Source organism: Passer montanus, unplaced genomic scaffold (assembly GCF_014805655.1).
Source record: "Passer montanus isolate IOZ18808 unplaced genomic scaffold, ASM1480565v1 scaffold45, whole genome shotgun sequence".
NCBI lineage: Eukaryota > Metazoa > Chordata > Aves > Passeriformes > Passeridae > Passer > Passer montanus.
The window spans coordinates 4875399-4895284 of NW_024369373.1; the positions used below are offsets into that span (position 1 = coordinate 4875399).

At 45.3% G+C, this 19886-nt stretch overlaps 1 protein-coding gene across 2 annotated transcripts; it reads left to right on the plus strand.

Annotated features, from left to right (window-relative positions):
• The first annotated feature begins 92 nt into the window (after positions 1-92).
• Positions 93-18506, plus strand: ZDHHC1 (zinc finger DHHC-type containing 1). Of its 2 annotated transcripts, none has more exons than XM_039721511.1 (11): positions 93-222; positions 1333-1551; positions 3452-3627; positions 4268-4369; positions 5262-5386; positions 5712-5870; positions 9208-9320; positions 14057-14142; positions 14774-14867; positions 15802-15910; positions 16076-18506. In XM_039721511.1, exons 2-11 carry the CDS (start codon positions 1333-1335, stop codon positions 16612-16614), a joined length of 1722 nt encoding a protein of 573 aa, XP_039577445.1. In that variant the 5' UTR covers positions 93-222; the 3' UTR covers positions 16615-18506. The 2 variants fall into 2 exon arrangements, with proteins under 2 accessions (XP_039577445.1, XP_039577446.1); XM_039721512.1 differs by having other exon boundaries at positions 16337-18506.
• Positions 18507-19886: the final 1380 nt, after the last annotated feature.

The following is a 19886-nucleotide window of genomic DNA, read 5'->3' on the forward strand; positions in this document are numbered from 1 at the left end:
GATGTAGGAGAAAGCCTCGCTCCTTCCTCCCGCGCCCCCGCGGAACGATCGCGCCCGGCGCGTTTTGCCCCCTGCGCGCCGCCGTAGCCGTTGCCATGGCGACGGGCGCAGCGGCCCGCGGGGGCGCCGGGAGCCGCCGTGCAGGCCTCAGCCGGGGCCCCGCGCCCTGCCTGGGCATGAGGCGCGGCCGGGGCCGCTGTCAGCCGCTTCTGCGGGAAGAAGGTGAGGGCTGGGAGGTGGTGGAGTGCGGGAGGGGTCTACGCGGCTCTCACCAGAGTGGCTGTCCGGGAAACCGCTGACCCAGCCCGGCTCCTGGTGCTTCTTGCCCTTGCGTCCCGGTGCCTCTCTGGGTGTACCCTGATGGTGACTTCATGCTGGTTTTTATATTCAGTGTTTTCTGGAGCTGGGTATAAAGGCATGCCGGGTGTACCCGCTGTGGGTTTTGTAACAGGTAGCTCAAAGTGATGCACGAGCAAGTTTTCTAGAGCCTAATGAGAAAAGGAAGACATGATTGGTAATGATTTCTCATCAGTGATGAGCCAGTTGCCATGTAGCATCTTAACTGGTGAAGGCAGGCAGATACTGCTAATTACTTCAAAGGGTGAAATTAGGAATTTTTTATTCCAGCCTACGTGTTGATAAGACTGTGCTGATGAATATAAATTATATTCTCTGCTGTTCTTACCCACTCCTCTACCAGCTGGCTCCAAAAGACATTTCCAGCCCTTCACTGGGGACTGAAGGGCTGTTGGCATACCAAGGTTGGAATTGTCCTGTTCACCCTTTCAGCAGTTGCCCTGCTTTCTCTCTTCCAGCCCTGTGGAATTGTTCTGGCGCTGGAACCATTATCAAAAATACCACAAGAGAGCCAGAGACCTCCTCCTTTTCTTTCATCACTCTCCTGTGCACGTTAATCAGACTAATTGAAGTTGTTTGTCATGTTAGATGTTCATGCCACATCCTCTTTAGTTACTAGGGAAGGGTGGCAGGGGTGCAGAGTACCTTGAGCCAGCTCAGGTCCAGCAGAGCTCCTTTGTGCTGGTTTTGGGATGCTGCCCCTGATCTCCTGCCTGGTTTGCTCTCCTTGCTATCTCATGTTTTCTGTGAAGCAGAGCAGCCCATCTCCATGTTGTTAGAAACTCTCCTGGCCCTGTGGCAAGTGAAAAGCAGCATCTAATAATCCACCATAAAAAGGACAAGTTGCTTCTGAGCTCAGAGCTGTTCCTCTTCACGTGTGTCATCATTTTTGTCTGCCTTGGAGCATCTCTGCAGTACCAGGGCTCAGCCACAGTACTTCTGTTTCACATTGTTTTCCCTTTTTGATTTCTGTAGATGAATATCTGCAATAAACCCCATAATAAGATAGCTCCAGAGGATTTGGGCGAAGCTGTCCCTGAGGTGAAGGCCCAGCGTGCACGAAGAAATGGCTGGAGCTGGCCCCTGCACCTGTTCCAGGTCATTGCCTGGCTGCTGTTCCTGTTCTTTGCCCTGGTTGGCTTTGGGATCCTGGTTCCCCTGCTGCCCCGCCACTGGCTGCCCGCTGGCTACATCGTATCCTTGGATGGGGAGGAGAGCAGGGCTGGACAGGCTGTCCTGGGGTTGTTAGCACAGAGCACTTGTCAGCTAGCACAGAAAGCACAGGAGACAAGCACCTGAGCCACAATGCTTCTCTGAACTGTCACCATCGTCTTGGTCATCTCCTGACTGTCTAAAACTAGTTGCTTTGAGATCCTCACTTTAGGTCACTGATTTCTGCTTCAGCACTCTCCATTCTGTTACTGCCTTTGCCTCCAGTGCTCTTCTGCTGCCTGCTTCTGCCTGTGTGTCTCCTTTGCTTTACATTATTCTCCTACCAGTGTGCTGCAGGGTTGGAGGGAAGTCAAACAAAAACCCCCTCCTGAATCTGCTTCAGCACTCTCCATTCTGTTACTGCCTTTGCCTCCAGTGCTCTTCTGCTGCCTACTTCTACACCCTGGTGGTGAGGCAGCCCCACCCGTCTGTGCTGGCTGGGTGAGTCATGAAAGGCAGCTTGGCATGCTCGTGGTGGCACCCTGGGGTGCTTGTGGCTCACAGTGGGTGTCCTCCCTGGGCACTCCCCGTGTTCAGCAGGAAATCTGGGAGCCACACACAAGGTGGTGAGCTGTGAACCTCAGAGGAGAGTTCTAGTTACTAGGGAAGGTAGAGCAGCAGTTTTTGAGCAGAACACATCTAACAGAGATAGTGAAGGAGGAGAAGCAGCTCAGGACACTTGGTTTGTTCAGCAGCTGGGGAGCGAGGAGAGTTCTAGTTACTAGGGAAGGTAGAGCAGCAGTTTTTGAGCAGTACACATCTAACAGAGATAGTGAAGGGTCTAGAGGAGAAGCAGCTGAGGACACTTGGCTTGTTCAGCAGCTGGGGAGCAATCCCAGTGCTCCCAGTGCCACCTGCACCATCACCTGTGCCCAGGAAAGGAACTTCCTCAAGACCAGACCTTGTTCTAAAGGGATGGGGTGTGCCCTTGCATCATTTATACATCTGACACAGATGCCTCTAGGTCTTTGATATGTTTGGGGTGATTTTGCTTATTATTGTTATCATTTTTACACCTGCATGATTTAGACATTAATATAATTACTTCAATGGTCTTATATCTACTTAGCTTGCTCAAATCCTTGATATTATCACAGTTCAAACCCTGTGAATTTGTCTACTAAATGCCTTAATAATGCAATCTAAAGTTACTCTTAATTCAACAGATTAATATTTCCTCAAGTTCTACTTCCAATTAAAAAAGCACTAATGTCTCTTTTGTGTCAAAGGCAAACCCCTTCCCAATCTGCTTCACCAGCCATCAGAGCTCCAGTGAGCTGGACCTCTCAGAGGCCTCCTTTTTAACTTACTACACTGATCTATTTTCTGTAGGTCTTAGTATGACCAATGATGTGCACATCTGGGTGTGTATAGAAACAATGACAAACCCTGGATCCTTTGTAGGAGCCTGCTTTAAAGGTGTGCTCCTCTTCCTTGGGATTCTGAGGGAAAGGAAAGCAAGGTAATCAATACTACTTCCTTGATGTGACCTTTCTTTCCTTGAAAGTCTGGTCCAGTGAAAGGCCATGTGTACAGCCTTTCCAAGGAGTCTGTATGGATTCAGAAACTTGGACCTATGTCAGCAGCCTGTACTTGGGCTCAGATTCTGGTAAGTGCAGGTAACTGTTGAAGACACTGTGCTAGGAAGGGCACTTCTGCAAGGCAGAGTAGTACATAATGAGGAGGGATGTTCCTGTAGATCAGTTATCTTTTTCCAGGGATATTTATTACAAGGCAAACATCTTTATCAATAGAGCTCAGATTAATGTGCTGCAATCAGTTATATAGCAATTTCTAATTCTGTGCCATAAAATTTTCATCTGTGTGGGGTTTATGTATTAAGGATTACAAAACATGTTAAATCCTTAACTGTGTGCTTCAGTGTCCAGGAGTGTGTTTTATCTACCATTTAGTTGTGCATCTTACTGCAGTTTCCATTGATCCTGCGGATGCAAACGTGCGAGAAAAAAACTATCTGGGGCCTCTGGCCACCTTCAACCGTAACCAGCACGCACATGTCATTGAGAACCACCACTGCCATGTCTGTGATGTGGATGTGTAAGTATCTCTTCTTTCTCCTGCTCTGTCCTCTTCACCGTTGCATTTCATCATTAGTCCTTAATGTCAGACTGTAGGATTTGAAATCGAGCCCCTGAACTGCTACAGTGCAAGCTGAGCTTCATCCTGTGGTGGTGGTCAGGTAGCTGGGTAGGGACCTTCTGTCAAATGTGCACAGGGTTCTGTGTTTTATTTCATTGCTCAAATCCTTCTGTGTTTTATTTCATTGCTCACGTTCTGTGGAGAAGGCTGTAGTGTGCCATGTTCCCTGAGTGTTGGTGTTGTACCTATCAGTGTGGAAGTAGTGTGTGTGTGTGTGTGTGTGTGCTTGTCTCTGTCTGGGTGCTGGCCAGTTGCAGGAAATGCTTGGAGGGCAGGCATTAAGATCAAGCTCTGTAGTATTGCTGAAGGGATTCAAATAAGAATTCAATAATATCCAAATTAAAAATCATGCAGTGCATTGAAAGGCGAATTTTGGGATTGTGGTCCAGCAGTGATAAATAAGTTTGGTACTGATGATGCAGAAGGTTTACTCACTATAACCAGGGTCTCTGCTGCTGTATCTCCCTGTGTCTGAGTCACTGAAAAGTCATAGTAATGAGCTGGTGCTGCCATGCAAATGCCATCCTTTCTTTGGCAGGAGTGCCAAGTCAAAGCACTGTGGAACTTGCAACAAGTGTGTATGTGGCTTTGATCATCACTGCAAATGGCTCAACAACTGTGTGGGAGAGAGGAATTACTGGTAAGAGCTTGGCATTGTGGCAGAAGCAGAATACTGCATCAATAATATGGCTTCTTCTCTTTCCAGAGTTCTCCTGTATCTCAGTTCAGTCTGTACTTAGCCATGCAGAACCACTTTTCTTTTATCCCCTGGCTGAATAGAATCAGTAATGAGAAAACTAGATGGAAAATACAAGCATAATCATGACATTCAAATAACCAGGGATAAAATTTCTAAACTTAGAATATTGTAGCTGAACATCTGTAAGTAAAACCAGAGAACACAGAATTACTATTTGGTATTAGGAAATGCTTACAGGATGTTAATTGAGTGTCCTTAGTGCTTCTGAAAGCTGGAGTAGGAGTGAAACCATGATGGTGCTGTTCCAGTTTGAAACAACCTGCATCCAGATCGTGTGCTTTCCCTACAAGACTTGCCAGTTGGCAGGAGTTACAGCAGCTTCTAGGGACCTCTAATCCATGCCAGGTTTGAGATAAGAATAAGGAGACTGCCACTGGTGCTTCTCAATTTACTTTCCTGCACTTAAACCCCATGGAAAGCAAAGGGTGTTGTTGCTGGGTGCCATGTTACACTGATGGCTGGTGAAGCAGATCGGGAAGGGATTTGCCTTTGACACACACTACACTTCAGATTTTGTGCAAGGGAGCTCTTTGTCTGTCCTAGATATACTTGACTGTTTTGTAACCATGGTTGCACTAAAGAGTCACAGTTTAGTCCCTTAGAGTAGCAAATAATAAGTAAAGCTGTTCACCAGTATCTATCATAAGTGTAAGAAAACATGACAGTAATTTGAGATAGCTGTCTCTATCTCTATCTTTATTAGAGGCTGGGATATTGATTTGTGTGTGTGTGATGTTATTGAAGCCACTGAGACCTCTCCCTGTCCTGGCAGGCTCTTTTTGAATAGTGTGCTGTCTGCCATTCTGGGCCTGGGGCTTCTGCTGCTCGTGGCTTTCTACGTCTTTGTGGAGTTCTTCGTCGACCCCGCGGTGCTTCGCTCCGACCAGCACTTCGATGGTACTGCAGTGCTTCACATGGGCATCCTGGGGATCAGCCAGCATGTCTTCATGGGGGTTTGGACTCTGTCAGCTCTTCCACTGAGGAGGAACTCCATTCCTTACTGCTTCCATTTTATGTTTCTGTTGGAGTATCTCTGCTCAGCTGGATGGAATGTCTTTCCTTACAGAGCTAATTGCCCTGCAGACACTGGATTTCTTAGGCCTCCAGTGCACAGTGGGTCTGCAGCTACTTTTGAGTTAACAGTATTTCCAGCTGTAAAGTTTATTTAGAGATAATTCATACCTGGACAATTTACTTACCTCCAACTCTCTTTGTTTTACAGCTTTGAGGAACCACATGGACCGCTGGTTTGTGTTTCTTCCTGCATCTCCTGTTGAGACTCGGGCACCTGCCATTCTGGTGACAGCTGGGATTTTTATTCTTCTGAGCCTAGTGACCATGATCCTGCTGGGCCACCTCTTGACCTTTCACATCTATCTCTGTAGGTGTTTTGTTTTTAATTTCATTTTTGCTTACCTTCTACTCATCCTGCATTCACTGTGTGTTCACCCGTGTCACTAATATGCACCCATTGTGCAAAATTGGGATTTAACATTATATTTCTGAATTCCCCACGGTACCAGCTAGGCTTATCAGTGCTTGTGTAATGTGGGGCTTGTGTTGGGCCTTTGCAGCCATGTTTAAGCTATGTTATCCTAAAACTGAAAACACATGATAGGGTACTGGAGAGGCCAAGTGGGATGAACAGGTCAATCCCAGCTTGGTGCCAGCAATGGTAGATTCAGATTAATTCTACATACGGCCTTTGTGAGTCTCCTCACCATGCTCCTCAGTACTTCTGTTGTGTGAAGGAGCCTGTTTTTTCCCCTTACCTCAGAGAAATGTGGATGTACAGAGCTGAATTTCTGATTGGAGCACTGCCATCCAGGTAAAGCTCCCTTTATGGAAATTGAACCATATTGATACAAGATTTGTGGAATTCAGAGGAAGAGGCTTTCAGAAAGGCTTCTCTTTAGATCTACTGCTTGTTGCTCTGTCAAGAAAGGATATTTATGTTTGTTTATGTAGAGATGGGCATCAAAAACATTTTTTCAGCCGTCGTCTAAAATTAAGCCAATGCTTTTTGGCTGCTGATGAAAGTCATGATAGGGAAAGATCTGATATTTGCAGTAGTTAGTGGTGCCAGAAGTAGGAAAGAAGGGATGTGGTTGAAGAGAAGTGAGGACAGCAGTTACAGAGGATCCTTGGATGGATTTTCAGGTTCTCAGTTAACAGACCTGCAGATGCCAACACAAACTAGGTCAGCACAAACCAGCAGGTTCCAGAAGCAAAACAGTTGCACTGCTGAAGTGTGGTGTTTGATAGGTGAGTGTTCCCAGCTGGCATGGACAGTGCACTCAGTGAGGACACTGAGCATCATTTTCTTCTACAGCCTCTTTGAGCTTGACTGAAATTTGGGCAGCTGCAATTTCACTTCCTGGGCAGAATTGACAGTTGGCTTTTCTGGGTTAATGGCACTGCCTGGAGATTTGAAAGGTTGATCTAGCACTTTTTAAAGACAAAAAGCTTAACAAAGCTCCAGGAAGGTTTCTCCTGAATGAAAAGGGATTATTCTGTTTAGTCCCAAGTGGTATTTATCCTGTCTTTGTGTGCAGCTTCCACAAGAGGGTGCTCCCTGCCTGAGATAATGACTTGCTTTATCTGTCAGAAACCTCTGCGTGTACCACTAGTTGTGCTCTGGGCTTGGGGGAGATTTTGCTGCTCTTGCCTGAGGGTGATTATTTTTCCTCTTTCAGAATAAATTTCGAGCTAAATTAACTTCTACTTTTGACCCAGTTTTAAATCTTTATCTTTCATCTTATGTGGAAACAGAATTATTGCTGATGTTTTTAATGTTTTTTTACATTATAATCTGCTGCCCTAATGAAACTGTTCCAAGCTGTGCAGAATATAGTGTGTAAGCTCTTGCTTTAAAGGAAGGGTGTCACCACACTGAAGCCTTTATTGTGTGCTGCATATGAGTATGCACTGCACTTACCACTGCATTTGCACTTACTACTGGCTTTCAGGGAGACAAAGTATGTCTGAACTTAAACTCCTCTTATGTTATACCTGTAATTGTCAATAGTGTCCTCTGAATGTTTTAAGGTAGGCAGTGTTGTAATGAGCTCTCTTCCCTTTTTTGAGACTAGAAATACACTTTACCAATTCCAGCGTAAATACTGTTGGTCAGTATTTCTTCATCTACATTTTTGTTTTTCAGTAATTAAATTACAGAAATTAAATAGCACCTCTGTGAGTGGTACTGCCCTTAGGCTTCCCATTACAAAATGGCCTAAGTCAGGTATGGCTATTAAAATTTAGAAACTAGTTTTGTTACACTATGATCACTCAAAGAAAGTAGGTTCTTCTCAAAATAGTAGATCCATGTATTCAAAATTACTAGTCTTGATTCAGACTCAGTTCTGGAGGCATTTGGTGAAGCATGACACTTCAGAAGCTTAGAGGGAGGATTTTTTTCCTTGAATACCAAGAAGCTGATAGTAGAAAAAAAAAGAAAAAAAAATAGTAGCAAATATAGGAAAGCATATAGGGTTATTCACAGACTGATTATATTTTGCATGTTATATGCTGCAGTGTTATCTGGCCAAAAAAATGCAGTATTTAAACTAAATAGCTCTATTAAAATATTTTAAAAGTTACACTGTAAGTATTCAGACATCAACAAAATCCAAATTTAAAATGGTTAATAGGCCTTTGCTTATGAAGCAACATTCTGTTTTTCCAAGAAAGCAAAGGCTGCCATTCTAGGAGCACTTGCCAGCACCCTGCACTGTTCCTGTAAAGTAATCACTTGGCTACAGACTCACATTCATCTCTGTGTTCTCTCTTCTTGGCCAAATGGATCCTGATTTTTTATTTCTTCATAAGATGATTGTGATTCCTTCATAAGGTGATTTTCATTTCTTCATAAAGTGATTCTCCCCCACTTTTCTTTGAAGGTCATGGTTTTGAGAAGTAAGATGTCAGTGATCTAAGTGTCTTCAGGCAGAGGGAGGATTTCAGTCCAGATGATCCTAGGCATCTGCTTTAACTGCTGTTCTTCTGTAGAAAAGGAGGAATAACCACCAGGCTGTGCACTAAAACCCTTCAGCATCCGTTTCTGGGTTTATTCTCTAAAAATACTTAAGGTCATTATGGGAAGAATGTCTGCATTTTGGACTCTTTTGGGTCTCATGAAGCAACCAAGTTGCTCAGAAATGTCACATGCTTTTGGTCATTCATGGGAGCAGATGTGTTTGCATGGGGACCTGGAGAGCTCATACAGTCAGGGACATGTGAACTCTGGGCCCATCTGTTTGGCACGAGGCAAGCTGTGCATTTGATGCTCACTGGTTTGCACATTAAGTGTCTCAATCACTACAGGACACACTAACCTGCTCAATTTCTTCTCTCCATTTAGCACCACCTTCTGCAGTACCTTCTGATTGCTCACTGAGCTGTTTGTACAGTGCAGATCTTAAACCTCTTAGTCAAGGATAATGGATTTTCCCTGAAATGAACTGAACAATTTACTACAGTACAGAGGGCTGTACCATTCTAGGACACTTTAGAATAGCAAGACTATAAGAAAGCATTGTGATGGTGACAGTAAAGGATATAGTAGGATGTACAGTGCACAGCTACTTTTGGCTTGGATTACCAGTTTCTTCATGTTTATAGTTACTGTTTGATAGTATAGTTATCCAGGCTGTTTGTGTAAGTGCAGTCAGGGAGGGGCCTTTCCTGTGCTGACAGGTCTCTCTCTTCCCTTTCAGTGTGGCACAAGCTGACTACGTATGAGTACATCCTGCAGCAGCGTCCCCAGCAGCAGCCAGACAAGGTGGACAAGAAACAGGAGTCTTGTTCCTCCCAAGTGAGACCCAGTCAGGTACTCATCCTACTTTCAGTCCATTGCCCAAAAACAGCCTTGTTTGTTTGCTGTGTAAACTTTGCTTCGCTTTCTTGTGCTCCATATTTTAAAGGCAGTTGCTAGAGATAAGACTTGGTACTTTGATGGAGTTGAGGAGGATGTGAAAGAGTGTGAGGCCTGTAATTCCATGAGCACTTTAGGTATGAGCAAGTACTGCTTTCAAAGGAATCAATCCCACCCACTCTCTTGCTCCACCACTTGTTTTGGGCCCTGCACTGTCTCATCTCTTCTGCCAGCACAGCTGTTCATTAGGACAGGGTGGGGAAACTAATCTGAGTAACAATAAACTTTATTAAAAAAACAGTTGAGCTGGCCCAGCTCCCTCCCATTTGGTTCACCAAGCATCACATAAATGCCTGGCTCAGCACAAAGGAGGGTGACTGAAGAGTGGGAAGAATCCTTTCCCTGAAAAGGACAGGACCATCTGTTTGGGTGGCACTGCACATCTTGGGGGCTTGTGTCATGACTTCAAATGAGACAGGCTCTAGGGCTGGGGAAACTGGGGCTAATCACTGAGAAGCTAATACCAGTAATTTAACCATCTGAAAATGAAAAGGACACCAGTTTTTCAGAAATTACCCAGATATCTGCTTTTCTTTGAAACGAGTCTGTATAATGATAAGGGTCGTTGTTATTACCATGATGTTGATCTATATTTCTGTAAAAAGAGTTCTACAAGCTCTTAAATTCTGTTAGACTCTGCAGAGGCAGATATATCAGGATCTGAATTGAGAGTTCAGTGTATTTTATTTTGCTACAAGGCAAAATTAATTACTGGATTAACTCAATTTTTGACTGGACACATTCTATACTGACTCCAGCAGGGGCTTGAACTAGAACTTTACAGAAATTCTCCCTACTCTAAATTATCCTGTGATTCTCAGTCATGTGTAGCTTTTCATTTTATGCAAGTATGTTATCTACTATACAAACAGTTTTGTATTTCATAGAAAATAATTAAATACAAACTTAATCCAAGTATTTTCTTAGAGATACTGGGATGTCTCTGGATTCATCCATAGTTCTTCCTATCAAAGCAAAGTGGAAAGTGAACTCATTCAGTTTTCTATAATATGAAGTCCCTAGCTTTCCATATATATTTTTTACTGTTTTGGAAAAGTTAAACTTTCAGTTTAAACAGAGGTTTCCATAACAACAAAAATATTTGGCACTTTGTTTCACAGAGCTTTGCTTACTATGAAAATTAAAACAATAATAAAGCATTAGCTCTAATAATCTAGTTACTGAATTTTAGTTGATACTGAAAATATATTTGAACAGGGGTGCAGTTTATGTGTGTGTGCACTTTTGGGATGTTGGCATTCTCCTGTCCTGTGTTGTTCTCCTGTCTGCACTGGTTGTTATCTAGATACGTGTGAATATAGTTCATTTGAAGCAGCAAGCCTGGAAGCAGCAGGGTGAAAAGGAGTTTGATGTTTCAGGACTGCAGTTAGGACCTTGGGGAACAAGAAAGACTGGATGATGCCCAGTAACATTGTTGAGAAAAAATGTTAACCCACTAGATTTTCCTTGTTTCTTACATAGCAACCAGAGATAAACACAAACAAATAGATTGGAGTAGGAGGACACCAAGTGACTTGCCTTTTGTAAGCTGTGTTGAATACAGCCTTCTTTAGCTTGAACACTGCAACCCTTTGTAATTGATCCAACATGTTGTAAGCATAAAATGGAAATTATCCTCTTCCCACTTTTGTCTGAACTGTTCATTCATTTTAGGGATTAAGAAGAAACATGCATTTCCCCTTTAATGCTTGTTTTTGAGCCTTATTCAAGCTTGGGTGTTGGTTTTGGCTTCAGTTTTCCATGTTGATCTGTGGTTAAGTCTTCAGCCACGTTCAGGTTAAAGGATTCTTGTTCAGGGTAAAGGATTCTTATGTACTTGTAGGATCTACAAAATAAGAGCCCTAATTTTGCACATTTAAGGGATTCAGATGTCACAAAAAATGCAGAACAGTTGGGCACACTGAGCCTTTGCTTCTATTACCATACCTAAAGCAGGATGTGCAAGTAACCATTTTTTCTGTAGTCATTTTCAGTCCAAAGAAATATAAACTAAACCAATCCCTATGCTTTAATGCATAATTGCATTCGTGCCAGGAAGCAGGCTTTCATATGAGGCCAGCTGGGATGTGATTCTTCTCACATTCCTAAAGCTTTGAACTTGCTTTGGAAACTGATTCAGGTTGGTGGGGTTTGATTTTAAATACTAAACACAGATTTTACTCAGCTTCACTTACACTTTCAGAATTGTTGCTTTCTTCCAATGTCAATGTAACACAAACTTAGTCTTCACTCTCAGCCTCAACACTTGCAACAGACTCACCTTCCTTGGGACAAGAACTCTTTTTTCCTGTTCAATTCTGCTTCTCCTCCAGGCACACAGCACTTCAGGGCTCTTCCTGACACTGAAGTGGTTGGTAAGGGCAGCTGCAGTGGGCAAGGGAGCTGAATCCATCCTGGGCTTGTAAACCATGGACCTTGGTCACAGCTGGCAGCTGGTGAACGTGGCCAGGAATTGCACAGGGACAGAACTTGGGCAGTGTGTCAGCCCAGCAGTCTGCTTTCAGCAGGAGCAGCAGCTGAATCCTGACAACCCAGCTGCAAAGGGTGGCTTGTCTTGATGCTGCATGGAAGGATTCTGACTCTCCTGCTGAATGCCTGGGAGCAGAGGGAGGCTTGGACTCTGCTGTGGCTGCAGCTTGTGTCACACTCTGAGAGAACATTGTATTTTCTACTGATTGAGTCTCATTTGTTTTCATAGTCAGCTCTAATGCTTTACTTTCATTTATGTGGCTGCTTTGGTTCTACATTATTTATAGAAGGCTGAAATGAACAAAATGGATTTTAAAAGGCTCTTTCATTCCCTGCTTGGAAAGAAATTGTCCATGTTATTCTCAAGATGAATCATTTGTTAAGCTCCCTTGAAATGCCAGTCCTGCAGTCCTGTTTATGTGCTGTGGACATTGAGTCCTGATTGTTTTCAGTTATTCTGCAGTGGGATGTCTCCTGCTGCAGCTCATTTCAGCCATGACCTGCTTCTCTCTGAAAAGACCTGCATCTGCTGCCTGTGCACTCAGTGACACGAGGCTGTGTCTGATCTCCTTCCCTTGTGACTCAGGTGCTGAGGCCTGAATGTAAATCCTGATTGTAAATGTCCCAAGGAGCTTTGAGGAGACATTTGTGCACACTTTGTGTTCAGTTGGTGATGAGTGATGATGTGACTTGAGTTACAAGTTCCAATTGAAATACATGTAGTAAATTTCTGCAGATTATTAATCTTGCACTTGGATAAATTTTTAAATCAGAAAGACATGGTTTTGTTTTCTAAACTGATTCCCTTCAGTTGTTATGTTACCACCTATAAAACAACTGATTTTTTTTTCTCTTTTTATTTGAATTTCCTTTTTATTCCTAACATCTGAAATGATTTCTTGGCTGTCACTGAATGTGCAGCTCCATGGATTCTTTTCTAGTTCAGAGACCATTGCTTTGTATATAGTTTAAACTGCTTTTCCCACGTGCTTCACTTTCCATCTTTACCTCTAGCAATATTGATTTTTTGTGCCACTGTAATTCAATATTGTAAAGATCTTCCGCAGCTCTTTGCGGCTGGCTTTCATTTTTAATGCCTTACATCAGGGAGTGTCATCACCAGGCTTCTCACTGCTCTGCTCTTTTGTTGATTGTTTATGAATGTGTTCAAGTGCAGAGGCCCTGGATCTCTCAGGAACTCATTTGTGGCATGGCCAACTTTGATTTCATTTTCCCAAGTTTGCTGATCAGGCTCTTCAGAAAAAAAGGTCTTCATGAGCTTGTTTTAGCTATTTTTGAAGCTAATGCCTATCACATTTTAAATCCTTCCATCTTAACCTAAAAGTTACTTTAAAATATCTTTATAGTCACTGCACAGTGAAACACTTATGAAGAAGTTCTCTTGATGATTATTCAAGTTTAAAAGGAGCTGATAAGTGGTGTCCAGGTCCTTCTGACCATGGTTTATCCTTTTTTGATAGCAGGGCTTCATACTCTTCATCCCTTGGTACTCTGACCATCCTAACTGGATGCTTTTGAGGGAGAACTGGGGTCCTTTCCTGTAGTGCAGCACTTGGATTTAGTACACTTATAATGTTTCTGAAAATATGCAGTTTTCAAGTTCAGCTGTCATTACTCTGAACTCATCCATATCTGAAGCAAATAAACAATATATCACACTAATTTTTAAAAATCAACAGGTCTTACCCATATAGGGTCACACAAGAAATAGAAAATACTTTATGTTTTCCCTGTATATTTCATGCTTCCATTCTCCTCACCTCTATTTTGCATTTTAAAGACATTTTTTGCATTCACTGCAGAGCTCCTCAGATTGAACTGTGTAACTAATGGAAGCTTTAAGTGGTATTTTGAATGTGCTCCCAAGAAATGACTAAGCTGATCTCTATAAGTGTGATTTGGTTTTGAGTCACATGAAACACTGGCTGGACTAAACAAATGAATCAAGGACTTCTAATTGTGCCAGTCTTGGGTTTTCCATCTTCTTAAGCAGCAGTTTCCTGCTGTGCTACCTGACAAAAGATGTCTGGCATAATGAGAAAGAGTACATCTGTAATGAAAATCCCTCTTCTCCCCTCTGTGTTTGTGTTAGTCTGAAAATGTTTGTTTTGTTTTTCCAGGAAGCAGACTTATTGTCAGGTAGTCCTGGCTATACAGACCCTGGAATTCAAGTAGAGGAATTCTCAACATTAACTTCAGGAAAAAGGTGAGAAAAGTCAAGGATAAGATTCTCCCAGCACCATGTGTGGTGAATGGGAAATTGCTGTCAAGATCACTAGTGGGCCCTAAGACAAAAGTTCTTAGAAGGATAGGGAGCACCAGTGTTTTGAGCAAGGTGTGGTGAAAACTTTGAGTTTCAGGAGGGTAGATACCTGCAGGAATACTTGCCTTCCCTCTTCTGGGAAAATATCATTACTAGAATACTCTATTTAGGCTGTTTGATATTAAATATTTTATAGAAAACTGGTTTCTATTAATTGTTTTATATTAAAATTACTTTAAAGCTGGCTGATTTGTCCTGTAAGTCCTCTATTGAGCTCATTATAGTTTCATGATTTCAGGTTGTGGAGAAATGAATCACAACAGTTTATAAAACAGGCAAACACTCATGAGAAAACAGGATCCTTGTCTCTTAATTAGTCCTTTCCTGTTAACTTGTGTCCCTGGGGATTTCATTCTTATTTTGCACAATTGTGCAGGAAAAGTTCCCCTGCAGTTTTGCTGGGAATGCTGTGTAAGGCAGGGGGGGCTGTGATCAGCCTGGTCTGTGCGTGCAGGCAAAGAGGGCATTAAATCCTGCCTTAGGGAATCACCTTGTGTGTCTGCTGTGTTTTTAGCTTTCCAAAGCTCTATGTCCATAACCAAGAAGGTGACCCCAAGCAGAGCTCATCCCCTGAGTCCCCATCTCTTCACTCTGTGGCCCCTTCTCAGGTAAGGAGGATTTGCCACACACCCAAGCTGCTGCTGATAGCCCAGCCAGGCATGCTCACTCTGAGCAGGCTGTGCTTACCCTGCTCACACAGGCTCTGCCTCCCCTCACTGTGAGTCTGCAGGTGTGGCTGTGCCCTGCAGTCACCAAATCCAGGTGATGTTCTCCTGTCTCTGCTCAGAGCTGTCCTACAGTCCCCTCATGAGCTCTCAGCTGTAACACAGCTGTAATCCAGTGCCTTGCTCAGTGACTCTGACTATACTGCTTTGTTGATGTAAGAAGCTCTGCATATTTCTGTAGAGCAAAATTCAACAGTTTAAGTGTTCAAACAAGGCACCTGCCCAGGGAAAGATGGTGTGTGTGGGTATGGAGCTTGAGTGTATGAAACAGCTCTCCAAAGTCTTGGACTGGGCTCCTGACACGCATGTATCTGCATCCAGATGCTCTCTCCTCTTGCTCAGATGGCAGGTGGTGGTGCTTTTTCTCTTTCCTCCAAGCTTATTAATCAGTCTTGCCATCTAGATGGTAAGAAAAATTCGTTTTCATCTATACTGTATTTGGAACAAGGACTGTTCCCTTTCTTGGGACATCCTGTGCTGTGTGAGTTTTGGTTCCCTCTTCTAGTTTGACTTTACAAATGCAAGTGACAGTGTCTGGTACAGCCCCCAGCTCTATGATTCAGCAGCTTCAAGGTACCTACACAGTAGAGACAGTCACTGTATGCAGATAATGAGGGGGTTCATTAAATGCCTGTTCTCTATTACTGCTTCATAGTAGCTCAGTCTTTAATGGTAAAATATTCTTGGACTTTGGTTATACCTAGTGTTTGTTGTTCAAATAAGGAAGAATTAAAAAGAGGTAACAAGTTAAAAAATTGTCTTCTTGCTTTGGGCTGGTGAAGTGACTTCCCTTCTCTTGGGCCACTTGCTTTCACAGCAACAGAAGAAAAGAAGAAAGAAAATGCAGAAAGCTTCTTCCTCAGCAATGGGCACTAGATCTAAAGCACATGCTACACCTCAGCCCTCATTCCCAGATTCCCTGTCAGGTGAGAGTGCACCAGTCAGCTTCTCTGATGAATCTTGCATAAATGTATGTATGATTTGCTTTAACACTAGTGCATCAGCCATAGCAGAGTTCCTGGGCTTCTTGATGTCTTTGTAGAGCTGAGAGATCTCTCTCTCCTTAAGGTTTTTTCTCCCTTTATTTCCAGCTGCAGAGTTCCCAGCCACGGCTGCTGCCTCACCTTCCCACAGGCTTCACCTCTTAGTGCCAGCTTTTCCTCTGAGAGCTGCTGTGTCCCCCAGCAGCATGGGCCTCATCCAGGCAGCAGGACCCCCAGCTGACTATCACTCAGAGTCTGCTGAGTCCATGGATGAGATTCCTGTGGCTCAGATTCGCCCTGGGAGCCCAGTCCTTCACGGGCCTCCTAAGAATGACTCAGGCAACTCTCAACATTGTCCCTTGTCCACAGACAATCTCAGAGGAGTCAGGAAGAAGAATCTGTATTCTGAGCACAAGGTCAAAAGGAGAAGCTGCCAGCAGGATAGACATGTGGAACGAGACCTGGAGCTTTTTTCTAAGATTCCTGCTGTGTTTGTAAGTAAGAGCAGTGGAGAACCTCTTGTCCCTCAGCCCCAGCCCTGTGAGAGCACGTCAGAGCCTGACCACAGAAAATGCACCAGCAAGCAGCATGTGGGCACACATGATCCATGCTCAAAGGACATAAGGACAAGCACCACAGCGGCCTAGGGATCATCCTTCCAAAGCCATGGCCTTTGGGAACAGCATTAGTGCTGTGTAGAGGCCTACAGGACTCACTCCTCACTGTGCACGTGCTGTCAGGCTGCAGTAGGACATTTCTCATCCTCAGCCAAAGGCAAGAGGCAGCAAGGTGGCAAACCTGAGGCAGACTTGTTGCTCATGAGAACTCAATTCCTTTCCCTGGGGAAGGGCCAACCCCTCTTGGCTCTCTGCACGCTGGTACTGCAGTAAGTGCCCAGCAGAGTGTATGGGGAAGAACAAGGCTGCACCTCTGCCATTCCCTGCACCCTGAAAGCTGGATTTCCATCTGCCTACTCCCTGTCATTGGATCATGCTCAGGGGCTTCAGCAGGTCAGGGAGTAACCTCAGGATTGCCCCATCCCTACACCGCTTTCCACTGTGCACCCTCAAGCCAAGTCCACCACCAGCATCTTCTCTGTAAGGCAGCATAGTTTGACCTGCTCCCCCTTCCCAGCAGTCTGGGGTGCCCCACACTGCAGCACTGTCATCAGAAGTTTTGGGATACAGCAGTCCCCAAACCTTTCCAATTCCTGGGCTGCCAGATCTGTGTTAGTCCACAGCCAAGCCTGGGGTGTGCATGGTGCAGGAAGGTCCCACAGCAGAGAGTGGGGCACATGGCCAGTGCCTTGAGCCACAGCACCCTGTGCTGGGTGAGCTGAGAGAGCTGTCTGGGCTGCCATCCTGCAGCACCTGTGCTCTCCCTGCCCTGGTGGCTTCCCCAGGCAGCATGCCCTGCTCCAGATTCCTGGCTCAGTGCTGAGGCCGGGCTTTCAGCAAGCCCAGATCTGCCCAGCAGCCAGCTAATCTCAGAGCCCTGACAGCAGCTGCACACACATCTCCATGGGCCTTGCCACCAGCATGTCTGTCAGAATTTGGCACAGCCCTGAGCAGCAGCACTGGCATGGCTGGATGTACATTTCCAGGCACATCCCCAGCACAGCACACTGCTGGTGCTGTGAACAAACAGGTGCAGCAGCAAAGAAAAGAAAGCCAGGGGAGTCTTCATCACCCTTCCAAAATGTTTTGATGCATGGAAGGCACAACTGACCTTTCTCCAGCCTATGGTGGGTGCAGATTAGGGAAGGACAGGACAAAGCACAGTGCTGTGAGAGTCAAGCTAAGCTGTTCTCACTTTGTCTAGCTCAGTCTGCAAGCATTCCTTGGAACTGGGGCAGAGCAGGACAGGGGATCTGGGGTCAAAGGCTCTTTGGGCACAGTCAACACGGGACAGGCAGGCTGGACTCACAGCCTTGGTGGGAGAGACTAGCCTGAGAGCAGGACCTGGGAGTGTTTTAAAGGGCTGCCTTACCACTCTTCTCTTGTGTTTTTTGTCTCCTGAAAGAATTGGGATGAGGAGCTTTGACTCTTCATCAAATTACACAATCTGTTGAGCAGAAAAAGTGAAGTCTGATGTAGCTGTTGAAGTAATTTTGTCTCAGTTTGCAGGAAGGGCTGGCCTGTGGTCACACTCCTTGCAGCTTCCCTGCCCGCTGTGGCCAGAGGTGCCTGCTGGCAGTGTGACCCTTTGGGAAAGCAGGGGAGTGTGGACCAGCAGACATGGCACTGGGTGTACACAGAGACCAGGGCACTGCTCACCAGTGGGTCCCAGTTAGACTAAGTCCTTCCTGTTGTTTCTCCTCATGTCCACTGTCATCCAAAGAAACTGTCCTGCTGCAGTGCTGGGCTCATGGTTTGCCAAGGCCAGCTGTCCCTGCACCAGAAAGCATTGGTAATTCCTCTTCAGCAGGTGCCCCTGAGCAGACCTTGTGTGTTTTCTTACTCTGTCCATGCAGAATCAGTCCAAAAATCATGTATGGAGCTCTTTGGTAGCTCTGGCCACAATAAACTTTTCTATATTCTTTGCTAAATAGTTTCCTCCTTTCTTTTGCAGCAATTCCTGGCTCTGCCCTGTTGATGATCTCCAGGCTGTTTGGTTCACTTCCCTTGAACCTCTGGAGTCCCAGAAGGGCTCAGCACTGTAATTGCTGTGGGGGTGACATCAGTCCCTTCTCCACAGGGCCTTTTGGGTGTTAGATGGGAGTGTCTTCCCTGAGGGAAGGTAGGGATCAGACCATCTCCCTGAGCTGTGTACCCCAGCCTGGTTTTTGTGCTGCAGCAGGATGAGCACCAGAGGAAGGAAGCCCAGCCAGCTCTGCATTGTGCTGCAGAAAGGCTGCTGTGCTCTTTGGGCTGAGGGGAGCTGGGTTTCCTGGGCTAGCAGATGTCCAGGCACATCCTTCTGCTGCCTTCAGCATGGAACATTTGCTCCACTCTGCTGAATAACTCAAGACTGCCAAACATGCAAGGCTGTGTCCATGCATTGGAGCAGCTGGGTGCTGAGCCAAGAGCCAGGCTCCAGCAGGATGGGCTCCCAGCACTGCCAGTGTTGGACTCTGATCTCCTAAACATCAAGGGCAGCAGGAGGATTGTGTGTGCCACATGGTGATTGAAATGGGCTGGGGTTTATGTTTTTGCCACAACCACATCTGAGGAGCACTGCTAAAGATGCACAGTGAGCGCCCAAGAGTGAAAATGGTGAGGCTGAGATGGTTTTAGCTCCTGGACTCTCCTTCCCAACCCTGCTTTTGTCCTCTTGTGCCCTTAACATTGATACCCTGCAGGTTCAAGTGCCAGTGGCATTTCTGCTGCTCTGCATGAGGAATGTCCATAGCAAACCTGTGGCAGAAGGAACAAGTCACATTGGGGTGCTGCTGCAGAGTCCAGCATGGGCAGAGCAGCCCTGGGCTCAGCACCAGAGGGTTGCAATGACCACAGGCTGCAGCCCAAGGCCATAAGGAAGCTGGGTTAAGGTCCTGACAGCAGAAGTCCTGATGCTTCAGCTCCCCATCATTGCAGACACAGTGAGGTCTGACATCCTCAAGCACTTTCTCCAGCACTAACTAAAAGGTTTTTGCCAGGGCATGAACTTTCCCACCAGCTGGAGGCAGTGCCCTGGACCAGCTGTGTCCACCACAAGACACTGTGGCTTTCTGTTAGGAAGAAGCAATGATTTTCAGGATGACAGCTTTCCACAATCCTCTGAAATCATGTCATGGTCCCTGGCCACTGTCTGGCAGCTGTGCCAGGCCCCGCAGTGCCTGCTCCAAGCCTCGCCTTGGCATGGGATGCACCTCGTGCTGACTTTCATCTTTGAGCCTGGCTCAAGTTTCTTTGTTTCCTCTTTGAAGTCAAGGGGACCTTCCTTTGGGAAATTATTTTTCCCAAGTCTGTTCCTGCGC

Coding starts and splice junctions, on each gene's coding strand:
- ZDHHC1 (XM_039721511.1), top strand. CDS start 1,333: ATGAATATCTGCAATAAACCCCATAATAAGATAGCTCCAGAGGATTTG. Junction 3,628..4,267: donor CATGTCTGTGATGTGGATGT/GTAAGTATCTCT, acceptor TTTCTTTGGCAG/GAGTGCCAAGTCAAAGCACT. Junction 9,321..14,056: donor CCCAAGTGAGACCCAGTCAG/GTACTCATCCTA, acceptor TTGTTTTTCCAG/GAAGCAGACTTATTGTCAGG.